Below are 15,356 nucleotides of genomic sequence, written 5' to 3'. Positions count from 1 at the left end.
TCACAATTCCTCACGCGCTCCATTTCGCGTGGAGTCCACTCGCCGCCGTCCAGAGCCGTGGTGGCACATTTTGAAATCCGCTTAGGTATATCTACTACGCACACTCTAGCACTCTAGTCTCTCAGCATGCGAAATTGAGAAATTACGAAATTACCCCTTGGGTATATTCATTGCTGAATTATCGGAATCACAAAACTGTCCCTGGCGGCACCAAGTTTACGACTTTACCCCAGGCATTAAATAAATATACAAAGTGTCGAAATTACCCTTGGACGGAAATCATTTAACGGTGGCCGGTGAAAACTCCGGCCGGCAAGATGGGATCCATGTTTTCCTATAAAAACCCGTCACCACACCCTCTCTTTCCCTCATCAAATTGAACTCTCATTGTATCTCTCTCTCTCTCTACACTTTCTCTCTCTAACTTGCACCTAATAGAGCGACCCCTCTTCTCTTTCTCTGTCTACCTCGGTCTCTATTTTCCTCTTTCTCTCTCTAAATCGCCCCACCCCCCCTTCTTTGCGGAGTGAGAAGAGGTAAATTCTCTCTCTCCAGGACTAATTAATTTAATTTTCGATTTTATTTTAATTTTTAATTAAAAATTAAAGAATTTGGGTGGTGAGTTTATTGTTGATAATAATTTTCAGTGGTGATGGAAATCTGGGAAGGGTAGAGAGAATCATCAGTGAATTAATGATTGTGATTGTGATAGTGAATGAGGAAATCAGGGTTGAAGTTGACTGTTTAATATTTGTGTGCATTATTTGGTTTGTGATTGGGAGAATGGAGGACAAGTGGTTTGATCTCCTGAACGTGTGAGGATAAGATCTTGCTGAAGAAGGGAAGGGGTGTGTGTCGGAATTTGGAATCTTGGTGGATGGGGTGTTGGTAAAGGTTTTGGTTATTGAAACCCTAAAAATTTGATGGTTAGGTCACTAGGTTGGTTCCAGTGTTCTGATTTGGGGTTTGGGAGGATGAATTAGTGGGTTTTTTGATCTGGGGTGATGGGAGTTCGGGACACTTTTTTGTGCTTGTGGTGTGCTGTGTCTCATTGGCCTCCTTGTCATCTGATTGTTGAAAGGATGAGTTATTTTGCCTGGTGGATTGGTGTGGATGAACATTGGATGGTTGCTTGAATATTGGCTTCGGGAGTTCTCAGTGTTAGTTTTGGTTTCAATTTGTGTTTTTGTGCTTAGTTTTGATTAGGGATTTCTGATTCTCTTTTTGTTTTGTGTTTGGATTTCTTTTTGCTTGTTTAATTTTGATCAGCAATTATACATGCAGTGAATGCTTCTAAGCGAGTTGTCAGTAAATATTGGTAAATTGTGGATTTTCTTCTGTCTGTTTGTAATTGTGTGTTTGGGTTTGGTTTAGTTGAGAGATTCAATTTATTGTCATTGTCTAGGGTTATATTGCATCCAGAATTGCATGTGTTATGACTCATTCTGTAAATTAATATGTTTCTCTGTATTGCCTGACACTATAATTCATACCTCAAACCTACTTGCAGGTCCACTGTCTTTCCCCGTTGTGGGCATGTCATGGATATTGTCTCTTGAAAAGAATAGAAGCAACGTTTCTGCACAACTATTTAATCAGAATTTAGTTTGTATACTTATGCATATGAGATGGGTTCTCGAGGAAGGCCATTATTTGATCTCAACGAGCCACCTGCCGAGGATAATGATGAGAGGGAAGGTATTGTCTGCTTCCAGCCCCAAAAGACACATCCATCAACAAATCCACACACGTCTGACTTATTTGCAACATCATCTGCTGCCCAAGGAATAATAAATAATCATGCTTTTTCACATGCCTCATCTGTCTCTGGATTTCAACCTTTTGTTCGGCCTAAATCCACTGGTGTCCCTGAATTGGATGCTGAATCCAAGACAGCAGGAGATCAGGATGCAAAAGTTTCCTCTAAAGATGAAGTGAGAGTTATGGATTCACGGATATTAAGTTCGGCAAATGCTCAATCTACAGAGAGGGAAGAGGGGGAATGGTCTGATGAGGAGGGCGGCTTTGCTAATGCAAATGGAGGTAATAATGCTATTGCAAATGGAGGTAATAATGCTATTGCAAATGGAGGTAATAATTTGCCACAACGAAGTCAAGCTTCAGAAGAGCCAGCAACTTCTGGAATGGTGGATGGGGGTGTTGCAGTGGCTTCTGACAGTAAGTCTAGAAATATTAAGAGTTCTGATAGTATAAATGATGAAAAGAGTAGCCATGCTTCTATAGGTCTAGAATCAAACTCTAGTGAACAGAAAAGCAATAGTATTCCAAATTTAGAAAGCAATATAAAAAGTGAAGCTTCTATTGATGCACAGGAGGAACCCCCTTTAATCCCCAAGCCAAAAGAAGTGAAAGGTATTGAAGCAAGTCATGCACTTAGGTGTGCTAATAATCCTGGGAAGAGGAGGATTGACCAACGTAAAGAAGAAATGTTGGGAAAGAAACGTAATAGACAGACTATGTTTCTTAACTTGGAAGATGTGAAGCAAGCAGGTCCTATTAAAACCTCAACCCCTAGAAGGCAGACCTTCTCATCACCTGTCATAAGTCGTACCATAAAGGAAGTCCGCACTGTTCCTGCACAAGTTGAGCGTGTTGGAATAGCTAAGGATCAGAAGCTCACCGACACATCTTCTGCTGAAGGTGGCAATCATGCTGAAGCACAAGAGCCTAAATCTGATTGTAATGGTGATACTTCTGGACCACTAGTTAGATCTAGGAGGTTAAACAGTGAGACAGAACCTCCTACAGAGGGCAATTTACCACCCATTCCAAGACAGGGTTCATGGAAACAACTGTCAGATTCAAGGCAGCAGAAGAATGTATTCCATTCTAATAGGAAGTCGGGACTGAGTGGTCAAAGCTCCAATGATGTCAAATTGGTAAACAAGAAACATCTTTCTATCAAGAAGCAGACACCTATCAGCAGCCAGTCCCAGGACACTTCTGTTGAACGCCTTATACGGGAGGTGACCAGTGAAAAGTTTTGGCATCACCCAGGTATCAAGTAATTGTATTATTACCATTAGTGCAGATGTATAATGTTATTGATAAGCTTTATGGTCTCTTTGCATTTTGAATTTTTTTATTCTTTGCACTTGAAGTTGTTCTGATTTCTCATCTTGTTGCTCCCTTCCTCCAGTTATCACACTGTGAGAGTCATAACACTGGAGAGACATGAAAAGGTGATGACAGTTGTGTTTTTGGAATGGAATTTAATATTGATGTGATAGTTTCCCCTGGTTTACATGAATTCTTTATGTAATCCAGTCACCATCATATGCCTCTTTTGTGTTATGGTTCTCAAGTTGGTTTGTTTCTTGAGAAAGATCAAAAGATAACAGGTGGAAGGGTAACCTGGAGCTTTACTTCATTTCAGTATAATAACTATTATCTACCCTCTTTCTCCATGTTCTCTGTGCTAATTGCTGATTTTATTCAATATAATATGTGGGATTGTTTGTTTTGTTTTCTGAGATTTGGATTTTATGAATGCTTTACTTCAATTCAGTATAATAACTATTATCTTCCCTCTTTCTCCATGTTCTCTATGCTAATTGCTGATTTTATTCAATATAATAATATGTGGGATTGTTGGTTTTGTTTTCTGAGATTTGGATTTTATGAATGGTTTTGAATGCAAAATAATATTCATGTCTTCTCTACAAGGATATTAAAAATTATTTGACTGTTACTTTTCAAAACTTAGTTCAAAACTGTTAGTGTTATCCTACAAAGTACAAATTTACAGCACAATTACTCTAGAGAAGCACTCCAATATGTTCTTCATTAGAAAATGCTATCCTTTCATTCAAATGCTGGTTTATTAATTGGAAGGTCATTTCATGGATATTAGAGTCTTTAGCTATTGGCTTTATGTAAGGCGTTACTACTTAACAATTTGATTGTAGTTTAAATAATCTGGCATTTTGTATCCACCTTCTGTTTTCTCTATATAATAAAATTTCCGAAATTTTTTTATCATGTGAATTATTATGATCACAAGGGGTGGTGGGGTTTAAGCACCAAAGAACATACAAATGCAAAAACCTTGTCTAAGAGCTTGAATTCTGTGAATATCATTTGGTAGAGTTGATGACAAAATACATAATTATGAACAGAGGTTAAGTTGCTGTTGATGTGATTACATGGTGAAAACTGAAAATAATCCATTTGGAAAAATCTAATATGTATTAGTCATTGTGTCATATAGCTGGTTCCTAATATTATTTGGTTAAGGCTTTAAGTTGTAGTATGTGCCAGCAGATGTAAGCTTAAATGCATTTGCTTCTAGTAAAAATGAGTTGATGATTACATCTTTGGTCATTTGTCCCTTGAAATACTGTGTTTGTAGGGTAATATCCTTTAGTTTCTTTTGGAAGTTAATTTATTCTTATTGGTAACTAATTGAGGATCCTGTGATTCAGAGGAGACTGAGCTACAGTGTGTTCCTGGACGATTTGAATCAGTAGAAGAGTATGCTAGAGTATTTGAGCCTTTGCTGTTTGAAGAATGCCGTGCTCAACTTTACAGTACCTGGGAAGAATCAACGGAAACAGTTTCAAGGGATACTCATATTATGGTGCGAGTGAAGGCAAATGAGTCAAGAGAAAGAGGTATTCTTGTACCTCTCAGTGCTTGTTTTGTGTTAGATATATATTTTATTTCTTTTGCTCAACAATTTGACTGTGCTGTGGACTGCCACTTATTGCATTAACTTAAATACTCCATCTGTATGACGGAAACTTTGTCTCCCAAGTTCATGGAATTTATTTTTCTCTTGTGCTTGTAATTTTGTTTGTATTCAGCCTTACTTTGACTTTGTTTTGTAGCTTTGTCCCTTCAACTTCAACCAACATATAATCCCTTACTTAGGTATTTATGCATTTTGTTTTTGTCAATTTGTGGGTTTAATTTATCTGAATCTCGTTTTAGGTTGGTATGATGTGAAGGTTCTTCCAGTACATGAGTTCAAGTGGTCATTTAAGGAGGGTGATGTTGCAATCCTTTCATCCCCTAGGCCTGGATCAGGTTTGTTGTCAAATATGTGGTACATGATCAGTTGTTCTAGTAATTTTTTTTGGTAGTTCAATTGGGTTGATATTTTCATTATGCAAGCAGTTAGATCCAAGCAGAATAGTTCTTCTTTAGCTCAGGATGATGGGGAATCAGAAGTCACTGGGCGTGTGGTTGGTACTGTTAGGCGTCACATACCTATTGATACCCGTGATCCTCCTGGTGCAATTTTACATTACTATGTTGGAGACTCTTATGACCCCAGCAGGCAAGTTTTTGTTCAAATTTTCCCATTAAAGGGCTCTTTTGATGATTGTGTTGATATGTACTTTTTTGGTTCCAATGTTAAACTCGGATAAGATTGTTCTTTCCTGTAGGGTTGATGATGATCATATCATAAGAAAACTTCAAGCTGGAAGCATCTGGTATCTCACAGTGCTTGGTTCTCTTGCTACCACACAGAGGGAGTATATTGCCCTACATGCATTTCGTCGCTTAAATTTGCAGGTATATTCTGAAACTTATTCTAGTATCAGGTAGTTCTGTGGGATTTCAATTCTGACTAATTCCTTACTTTACAGATGCAAACTGCAATCCTTCAACCTAGTCCTGAACACTTCCCTAAATATGAGCAACAGACCCCAGCCATGCCTGAATGCTTCACACAGAACTTTGTTGAGTATCTGCGTAGGACCTTCAATGAACCCCAGTTGGCAGCAATCCAATGGGCAGCAATGCATACAGCAGCAGGTACTAGTAGTGGAACGACAAAGAGGCAAGAACCTTGGCCATTTACCCTTGTTCAAGGACCTCCAGGAACAGGAAAAACACATACAGTATGGGGAATGTTGAATGTCATTCACCTTGTGCAGTATCAGCACTACTACACCTCTTTACTTAAGCATGTAGCCCCTGAGAGCTACAAGCAAGTCAATGAGATCAATTCAGATAATGCCCCAACTGGATCTATTGATGAAGTTCTTCAAAACATGGACCAGAATCTCTTGCGAACTTTACCTAAATTGGTCCCAAAACCTAGAATGTTAGTTTGTGCTCCTTCTAATGCTGCCACCGATGAGCTTCTTGCCCGTGTTCTTGATCGTGGATTTATTGATGGAGAGATGAAAGTATATCGACCTGATGTGGCTCGAGTTGGGGTTGATTCTCAGACACGTGCTGCCCAAGCAGTTTCAGTTGAGCGTAGAACTGAACAGCTTCTTGTCAAGAGTCGGGAAGAAATTATGGGATGGATGCACCAGTTAAAGAATCGTGAAGCGCAATTGGTTCAGCAGTTGCATGGTCTTCATAGAGAACTAAATGCTACTGCTGCTGCTGTTCGTTCCCAAGGATCTGTTGGTGTTGATCCTGACCTTCTCATGGCCAGAGATCAGAACAGAGATGCTTTGCTACAGAACCTTGCTGCTGTGGTTGAAAACAGGGATAAGGTTTTGGTTGAGATGTCTCGCCTTGCCCTTTTGGAAAGTAGGTTCCGTCCTGGTAGCGGTTTTAATTTGGAAGAGGCCCGTGCTAGTTTGGAGGCCAGTTTTGCAAATGAAGCAGAGATAGTTTTCACTACAGTTTCTAGTAGTGGTCGCAAGTTGTTTTCTCGTCTTTCCCATGGTTTTGATATGGTGGTCATTGATGAGGCAGCCCAAGCCAGTGAGGTGGCAATTCTGCCCCCACTCTCTCTTGGTGCAGCACGATGTGTTCTTGTTGGAGATCCTCAGCAGCTTCCTGCTACAGTTATAAGCAAGGCTGCTGGAACATTGATGTACAGTAGGAGTCTTTTTGAAAGGTTCCAACAAGCAGGATGCCCGACAATGTTGTTGTCTGTGCAGTATAGAATGCACCCCCAGATTCGGGATTTCCCTTCTAGGTACTTCTATCAGGGACGCCTTACTGATAGTGAAAGTGTGGCTAAATTGCCTGATGAGCCATACTACAAGGACCCTTTACTTAGACCATATATATTCTATGACATCAGACATGGGCGCGAGTCTCACAGAGGTGGATCAGTGTCTTATCAAAACATACATGAAGCACAATTTTGTCTCCGACTGTATGAGCATGTTCAGAAAACAGTGAAGTCTTTGGGTTTAGGAAAGATTACTGTTGGCATAATTACTCCTTATAAGCTGCAGTTGAAATGCCTCCAGCGTGAGTTTGACGAAGTCTTAAATTCAGAAGAAGGGAAGGATCTATATATCAACACAGTAGATGCCTTCCAAGGTCAAGAACGGGATGTCATTATAATGTCTTGTGTGCGTGCATCCAGTCATGGTGTTGGCTTTGTTGCAGATATACGTCGAATGAATGTTGCCCTTACGCGTGCGCGAAGGGCCCTTTGGGTATGACTATCTTTCTTTTGCATTTTTTTTAGTAATTACTTTCTGTGTGTTTATTAAATGGTCAAAGCCATTTTTTGGTTGATATTCATAGTCTGTTATCATTGACAGGTCATGGGAAATGCAAATGCTCTGCTGCAATCTGAAGATTGGGCTGCGTTGATTAATGATGCAAAATCTCGGAATTGCTACATGGACATGGACTCTCTTCCTAAGGACTTTCTGGTATCTAAGGCACCTGTTTACACATCATTGCCTGGTAAGCCTTCCTCAAATATGAGGGGCATGAGATCAGGTGGACCAAGATATAGATCAATGGACATGCATATGGAGTCAAGGTTAGGACCACCATCAGAAGATGATGAGAATATGGGTGCTCCAGTTAGCTCCAGAAATGGGAACCATCGTCAATTGCGGTATTCAATGGAGAATTCTTTAGATGATGTTGAGCATGGGGGTGACAAATCAAGAGATGCCTGGCAGTATGGAATACAAAAGAAGCATAACTCATCTGGAACCATGGGAAAGAGAGACGTATAACCATTCGTTATCTGCAGACCCTTCTGCATAACAGGGAGATTCATGGACTGTTTGATTTCTTCATTCTTGTGATCTCCCACTGTTGAAAGCGCTTCGGCCAGATATTGGGGCTTTCAGCGAAGCTGTATGAGCCCCATGAGATTCTCAGCCTTGGAAGAGGGGGAGAGGAGCATGCAATGTTGGATAAGCCAAACCTACTTTCTTATCTTGCACATATGCTTGTGTTGGTTCTTACAAACTTGGGACACATAGCTGGATGGATGTGTTGGGGGAAGACTGCAGAGATTTGCAAGCCCTATTTTTATATGGAGTGAATGGATTGGAGACAACATGCTGGAAAGCGGGGGGAATACTCAATTTTGTATCTCAGAATGAAAGGAAAACTACATGATAATGATTTAGGGATCTAAGGAAGGCAGTTTGCTGTCAACTACTGACCTTGTACATACAATGGGTTCACAACATTATTTTAGCAAATTGTTTGTTTCATCATTTCATGACAAGCTGATGAAGTGTTTCACTTCCAAAGGAGAAGAAAGGAAAATATAGGGGTTACCCATTTTCTTAAGTTACTTCCAATACACCGAAAATGTGCTTGTATGAAAATTTCTATCATTTATTTATTAATTTATTTATTTTGTTGAAGTTTTTTGTCTGAGTAAAATTTTAAGATACATACAGCCATACCAACATCAACATGTATACTGTTTTTATGCTGAGAGGGTGGCTCAAGTTTTAGCCTTCAACAGCTGATAATGCCTTAATTTTCCGTATATGTTCTTGTCAAACAATGGTCTGTTTTACCTTACAAACTGAGCTTACGCACTTCAATGCAAAAGAAGCTTCTTAACCTACTACGTTCTCAAAGCAGTATTTTTCTTGCTTCCCATGAAACAATAATATAGTTTCCAAATCAAAGGAACATTTGATGCATTCGAAAGGGGTCTAAGCCGCCCTAGAAAGAAAAATAGCTAATAATAGATTGAGGAATGAGGACTAGAAACGAGAAGGACATCGGCAAGCATCATCTGTGACAACTTATTATTTGACTCATAAGTCATAACTAACATTAGCCATAAACATTTGATGCAATTTAGAATTCCTGGTTGATATTGCATAAATGATAAATCATCTCTACCACGGGTTCACTATTTGTAGGGCAGATCCAGGTTGACTTGACTGGATTTGTTTTTGGTTACAGTTACAGACTTGACTGGATTTGGCAAGAAATGCTATTAACATACTTGTACTACTATGAGAGGTGCATTGTTGGCTAATTGTTTCTGAAGAGAAACATTGGCAAACAATTCATCATGTCAAAATATATTATCATTTTAAAAGCATTATTATTATTATTATTATTATAAGTTAAACAAATAAATCTTATAATCTAGAAACCATTAAAATGAAGGTAGCAATCACATTAGTATTTAGTATTTGCTGTCCTACCTAAAGAGTATATGTATGTGTATACAATAAAGTTAGATGATCAAATACCAATGTACTAGTTGAAATACAAAATGGTGGTACAATATACAAGACAAGGGCACGTGTTTGGAATGACTTTATCAGGCGGCATTATCTTATTATTATTCGTTAAATATTAAATATTATTAGGTGGTGTGGTGGAAGTGGCACATGGCTAAGCGCGTGCACCATCTTGAACTCTAATGTCACAAACCGAGATGTCATACTTTTCAACTTGAACGTTAGATTTTGAGATGTCAAATATAATAATAATAATAATAATAATAATTAATAACTTCTCTTTATCTATTTTTTTTAGTAGTGAGTAGGTTTGCTACATAATATGCAGACAATACAGTACACTAGCGTTGGTTGGTATGGTAGACTATAAAACCAAATATTAATTTAATCAACTTCTACATAATACACGCTCAATGATTTCTTTAGGGCCTTTGAGATTTCTTTTTTCATTTTTTATTCTTAATTATTTTATCAGTATTTACGGTAATCAAATCATATTTTATACAACGTTTTTATTTTCTAAATTTTCATACTCTGTTACTTACGAAACTTACGATTTGATACATGATTTTATGTTTTGAATAATTTTTGCTAAATTCATCAAATTAGTATGTTATTTTTGGTAATATATATAGGAAATCTACACAAAATAGAACATTTTTCAATATTTCTCTTTTCACTTAAATCAATTAATTCTATGAATTTGTAAAATTTTGTGAATGACGAGATCATTATTAATACTTTAGTTAACTAGTCAACGTTATTGTACATTTGATTACAACATAATATGACAATAATCTTAATTGAAAATATAAATTAGCAAGTAAATTACCATGATTGAGAATCTTAGACAATTTAGCTTATATGATATTGTTTCAAACTTTCCCCCACTGAAATAGTTATATGTTCATTTCTTTTTTATAAGATCTTCCAAATTACCATTTTTTTATTCCATTACCTCACGTGGTGCCATATCTAAATCTGAAGTCCAACTGAGAAAATTATGCTATGAAGCCACTTCCCAATTTCATGGCAGTCCAAGATTTGGAATCAGAATCCTCATTTGGGGTGTCGACTACTTCCAATCTATGCTCCCATTTTTTTTGGCATCAAGTGGATCAGTTATTCTGTTCTATGGTTTGCATCCAATGAAAACGCCTCACTTTTCTCACCAATATTGCCACCTCAAGGACTAACAAATAACACAAGATTAAAAGGCTGAAGCTTCTATAACTAGCTCAACCTGTGTTAATTGAAATATTTCTACAAACATTGAATTTTTACTAAGTTCACATGTTTTGAAAATACTTGATAGGTCAAACGAATTTTCTATTCTTAACCAAAAGAAGAAGAAAAAATCCAATTGTCCATTACAACACAAAGTTGTCAAAATGTCAATTATACCCAACTAGAATTTTTAAAGTAGGAGTCACTAGTGAATAGTGACTAGTGTAGGGTCCGTAAAAAAAAGTGAGTAGCATTTTTAAGTAGGAATCACTAGTGAATAGTTTAAGAAAACACTTTCATTTTTTTTAAATAAGCTTTTTTAAATCCCTAATTAATGTGGACACTCAACATGTTGTATGAGCTTGAAATTTGAGAAGAGATACATGTGATCACAATTTGACGAGGCCTAACACTATAACTCAATAGAAATTTACTTTTATAAAATAATACCATTGATATTGATTGAATGAAAAAGATATAATGAGAGTGTTTAGATGCTTCATAGATAGAGATTATTGTAATTAATAAATATTTGTAGCAAACTAACTACTTGTGTGTTTGATTTATCGTTAGGAGATTCCCAAACGATCATTGAATCAAAAGCTCCAAATTTTATTTTTTTTCCCCCACAAAATATGTATAAAAATGTGTACTCGTTCAGCCTAATATTAAACTAAACACACCCTTGATACCTTAACTTTCAAACCACGAGGAAAAGGAAAATGACAACATGTAGTATCATTATAATGTTGTCCACCTTATAAAAAAACACTTATCTTATTACTTAATATATTATATAGTATTTGTTTTAGACTCTGTTAAATATACCTAAGCTCACATAAATAAAGCATAAACGTTGACCTAATTTCATCAAGCCTAAGTATTTGATATAGCCTAAAGCATGGCTCGAGAATTTTCCTCCATGAACACAAGACTTCCAGGTGCGAAGCATGAGATAATGAACACAATTTGTTAATAATAAGCAATGCAAGTTAGAAGATTGGTCTCAGCGACACCTCACGCATCATCACACAAGAGACTCTACTTCACATCAATAAGAGCCTTATAAGTAAACATAACAAGACTAAGATTAACAACTCTACACACTTTATTTATTCCTACTGACATTGACTTAAACGTGTAGTTATCCTACTAGAGTTTGCTTGCAAGAGATCATATGATTTTCTCGAATTTGCTTTGAATATTCTTCGCCTTGAATTGATGCTAAAGAGTATTAAAAAGAAAAAAAAATAGTGTCGTTAATGGATACGACTCAAATTTTAAATAATATATCATCTTAAACTTCACTTTTTTTTAAAACAAAATATGAACACGAGTCAACAACGTCAAAGACAATCATTAGTGGATATTCTTAAATTATTTATTAATAAATAAAAATATATTTTTAAATAAAAGTAAAAAACTGTATTGTGTTAAAAAAAAAAAAAGTATTTCATATTTTTTCTGCTTTTAGTACAAAAATATAATGATTTTTTAAAGTAAAATTTATAAATATAATGATTAAATATTAATTTATGAGTTAATGTTTACCTTAAAATTAAAAAAACACGCATTATGAAAAATACCTTAAATATAGATATTTAAAGGTAGATCATGTAGAAAGTGCACCTGAACTGGGCCTTATTTAATAACCTAAATATCAGGGAAGCTAAAAGCCCAATGGGTGCTAAATCCTTATCCTACACATAGGATGCAATCTAACCGCCAGCGTTGTGCCATTTAGTTTCTCCGACGAAATTCCTACTAAGTGAGTATTATTTTTTTTAAAAAATACTCAATTTAGTCATTAATGTGATAAATCTGTATTAAAGTCCCAGTTGTGTGAGCAAAAATTTATTATATATAGTAAATTTATTAATTTTTGAAATAATTACTTTAAAACTTCCATAACATGATTTCTAATTCATTAGAGACGTGGAAGATTTTACTCTTGCTGTACATGCCAATTAAACTCAATATTCAAATGAATGTTGTTTAATAATTTTAGAAATTAAAGAAAAATTCTGATATTATTTTTTTAAGGAAGTAATATTCTGATAATTTAAAAAACTAATTTAATCGATTCTCATAATTTTAAAGACTAATACTACAAATACATTGGTTTAGTTCTAATAAATTCCATAAATTTCTAGGTTAACTGCATTAAATATTGAGATTTGAGAATGAAAAGTTTGTTTTCTGTAATAATTTTATTCAACTCAAGTGGAATTTTCTCATGATAGTATAGCTGTAAAAAAAATTAAAATTAAAAATCCCATAAGGCAAAACAAGATGTCAATTATATGTCTTAGAGTCTATCTTAATTGATTAAACACATGATTTATTGTAAATCTTGAAATTATTTTTTATTCTCATGGATAAAAAAAGACAGTAATTACATGTAAACAAGAACAGCAAGGTCAATGGAGATTTAACTTTAGTAGTTGAATTGATTACATGAGTTATTATAAACTCTCACCACTTCCATACCTACAAATAAAAAAATTAAAAAAAAAAAAGAAGAAGAACAAGGCATCTATGTTACATTACACATGTGTGGTGTTGGCATTGGGGTTCAGTGTGGGGCAACTTGCAAGACCAAACTTGTGTATGTCCTGCGCTGTTTGGTTTGTGCCCGCAACACACACACGCCGTGGTGTAAACGAGGTTTTAACGCTATCATATCATCTGTCCTCTTTCTTCTCTCTGGATTTTTCTCCATCATTTCAGGGCTTTCTTTCTTCTCTTTTGCCTCCCATATTCCATTCTCCTCAAAATATCTCTACATTTTCCTCTCTACCCCAACAAAATTCCAAAAATTTCCCCTCCTATCTCCTTTTCACGTCACTTACCACAACTGGGATGCTCCACTTTCTTAAGGTAAGATCACATTCCTGGGGTCTTCAAAAGTTTGCATCTTTTCGTTTCTGGGTCTGTCTCTTTCATCCTTCAATTGTGGTTAGTTTAATTTTAATTGCAGAATTGAATCAAACTTTTTTTTTTTTTTTTATGTGGGTTTGTGTTATTTTATTGGAAGGGAAGACTTATTGTGGTATTGCCTTGGCTTTTGGGATTCCCACTACTGTGGTTGTTAGGTGCTTGTTTTGTGTTGTGTTGTGTGTGTCGCTGTGTCCTGCTATGTACCATCTTGATTTCATTGGTAACAGTAAAAGGAAAAGGTTCTTTCTTGTGGAAATTAGAAAAGGGTCCTTTGCTTTAGGACAGTGAGGTGAGAGAGAAAAGTATGTGCTGATGATGTCTTTTGATTGGTCTCTGGAATCTTATGCAAACCCATCCTTTCCTTTTGCTTGCTTGCTTGGGAGATAGAGGAAAGAATAGGTAAAAGTATGTGTGTTGTTGATCATTGTGTTTTCCCAAAATTCCTGTTCCAACTGAGTCAACTTTTTCAATTGCTTTTCTCATCTGCAACAATCAGCTCGATTAAGCATCCTATTCCCTACTTGATTGTCTCTTTATATTTAAATTTTGTAAGAATTCTCACACTTTTGTCTCTTTCTTCTACTTCTTCTTCTTCTTCTTCTTCTTCTCCTTCTTCATATTGATCATGGTTTTTCAAGTGTTGGCTTTTCATTCACTTGCTATTGTTTGTTATTTTTTACAGGATTATTTGTTAACTGAGTCCTAAGTGTAATTGAGATGGACGGTGATATATTTGGAGAATTAGGCAATTCAACTCAAGTAGATAGCAGGCTTCTACAGGTATTTCAAAAGAGCTTATTGCAAGCTCAAGATATTTTGAATCAGAATCGGTTGCTGATCAATGAGATAAACCAAAACCATGAGTCCAAGATGCCTGATAATCTGAGTAGAAATGTGGGTTTGATTAGAGAGCTCAATAGCAATATCAGAAGGGTGGTTGATCTCTATGCTGATCTCTCTAATTCCTTTACCAAGTCCAGAGAAGCTTCTTCTGAAGGTGACTCCTCTGGGACTCTGAAGTCTGATGGAAAAGTCAACCAGAAGAGAATTAGATCCAGCTGATTTATTGAATTTGAGCTTTCGGGCACGCAATCAAGAAGTTTATTCTGAATCTGGAAGGAATTTGTTTGGTGAGACTGTGTAACTTCCTCCAAAGTTATTTTTGTGCCAAGTCTTCCATATTGGTGTTTATGTTTAGAGGGCCAGAGATTTAGTTAATCATCTGATCTATAAAAGTAGCTTCAATTTGAGGACTATACAATTGTGATTTTGTGTAACTATGTTTAAATTCATGAAATGGAGCATGTTCACGGACCATTTAGTCAAGTTTTCAAGCTTGACCTTCTTAGATCCAATTGATGTTTGGTGGTTAAGTTCTAGATAGTTATTCATTTGTTCTGCTTGTTTGATCATTTGATTGGTTGTTGTTAGTTGCTTCCCCTTTGGTTCTGTATTTGGATATTTGATGCCTGAGATCCAATAACTAATTTACTGCTTAATAAATGTCATCATATATTGCTGAACTTTTATTATAACTTCAAAATGATTTGCTTATTTGTTTTCCTCAGCTTCATGTCTATGAGGGGGAAGCAGGAACATGTTTCAATAATAATATTAATGAATAACAACTTTTTAAGATATTGTTCTTCATTATTTGTTTTGAGATGTTTGGTGGTGTGCAAAGAAAGCGACCATAGATTATTTACTCGATCCTGGTCACCAAACACGATTAGGACTAGTCTTTGTTCATAATCACATGAAATATTATTGGAGTTCTTTGAT

At 36.0% G+C, this 15,356-nt stretch overlaps 2 protein-coding genes across 3 annotated transcripts; both read left to right on the top strand.

Annotated features, from left to right (window-relative positions):
- Nucleotides 1–385: 385 nt before the first annotated feature.
- Nucleotides 386–8,683, top strand: LOC114390602. Its single transcript, XM_028351400.1, has 8 exons — nucleotides 386–536; nucleotides 1,511–3,018; nucleotides 4,446–4,634; nucleotides 4,954–5,049; nucleotides 5,140–5,302; nucleotides 5,412–5,541; nucleotides 5,616–7,382; nucleotides 7,491–8,683. Exons 2-8 carry the CDS (start codon nucleotides 1,629–1,631, stop codon nucleotides 7,917–7,919), a joined length of 4,164 nt encoding a protein of 1,387 aa, XP_028207201.1. The 5' UTR covers nucleotides 386–536; nucleotides 1,511–1,628; the 3' UTR covers nucleotides 7,920–8,683.
- Nucleotides 8,684–13,192: 4,509 nt separating this feature from the next.
- Nucleotides 13,193–14,986, top strand: LOC114389055 (protein ELF4-LIKE 4-like). Of its 2 annotated transcripts, none has more exons than XM_028349647.1 (2): nucleotides 13,193–13,514; nucleotides 14,257–14,986. In XM_028349647.1, exon 2 carries the CDS (start codon nucleotides 14,292–14,294, stop codon nucleotides 14,634–14,636), a length of 345 nt encoding a protein of 114 aa, XP_028205448.1. In that variant the 5' UTR covers nucleotides 13,193–13,514; nucleotides 14,257–14,291; the 3' UTR covers nucleotides 14,637–14,986. The 2 variants fall into 2 exon arrangements, with proteins under 2 accessions (XP_028205448.1, XP_028205449.1); XM_028349648.1 differs by lacking the exon at nucleotides 13,193–13,514 and adding an exon at nucleotides 13,648–14,122.
- Nucleotides 14,987–15,356: the final 370 nt, after the last annotated feature.

The sequence above is a fragment of the Glycine soja genome, chromosome 16 (genome assembly GCF_004193775.1).
Source record: "Glycine soja cultivar W05 chromosome 16, ASM419377v2, whole genome shotgun sequence".
In the NCBI taxonomy this organism is placed as follows: domain Eukaryota; kingdom Viridiplantae; phylum Streptophyta; class Magnoliopsida; order Fabales; family Fabaceae; genus Glycine; species Glycine soja.
The sequence above is the reverse complement of the archived record's forward strand: the minus strand, read 5'-3'. Positions and strand labels throughout refer to the sequence as shown.

Bases quoted from the DNA above. Each gene is read 5' to 3' on its own strand.
- LOC114389055 (XM_028349647.1), top strand. From the start codon at position 14,292: ATGGACGGTGATATATTTGGAGAATTAGGCAATTCAACTCAAGTAGAT.
- LOC114390602 (XM_028351400.1), top strand. From the start codon at position 1,629: ATGGGTTCTCGAGGAAGGCCATTATTTGATCTCAACGAGCCACCTGCC. The intron at 5,050-5,139 runs GTTTGTTGTCAA...TTATGCAAGCAG, and splicing joins ATCCCCTAGGCCTGGATCAG to TTAGATCCAAGCAGAATAGT. The intron at 5,542-5,615 runs GTATATTCTGAA...CTTACTTTACAG, and splicing joins TTCGTCGCTTAAATTTGCAG to ATGCAAACTGCAATCCTTCA.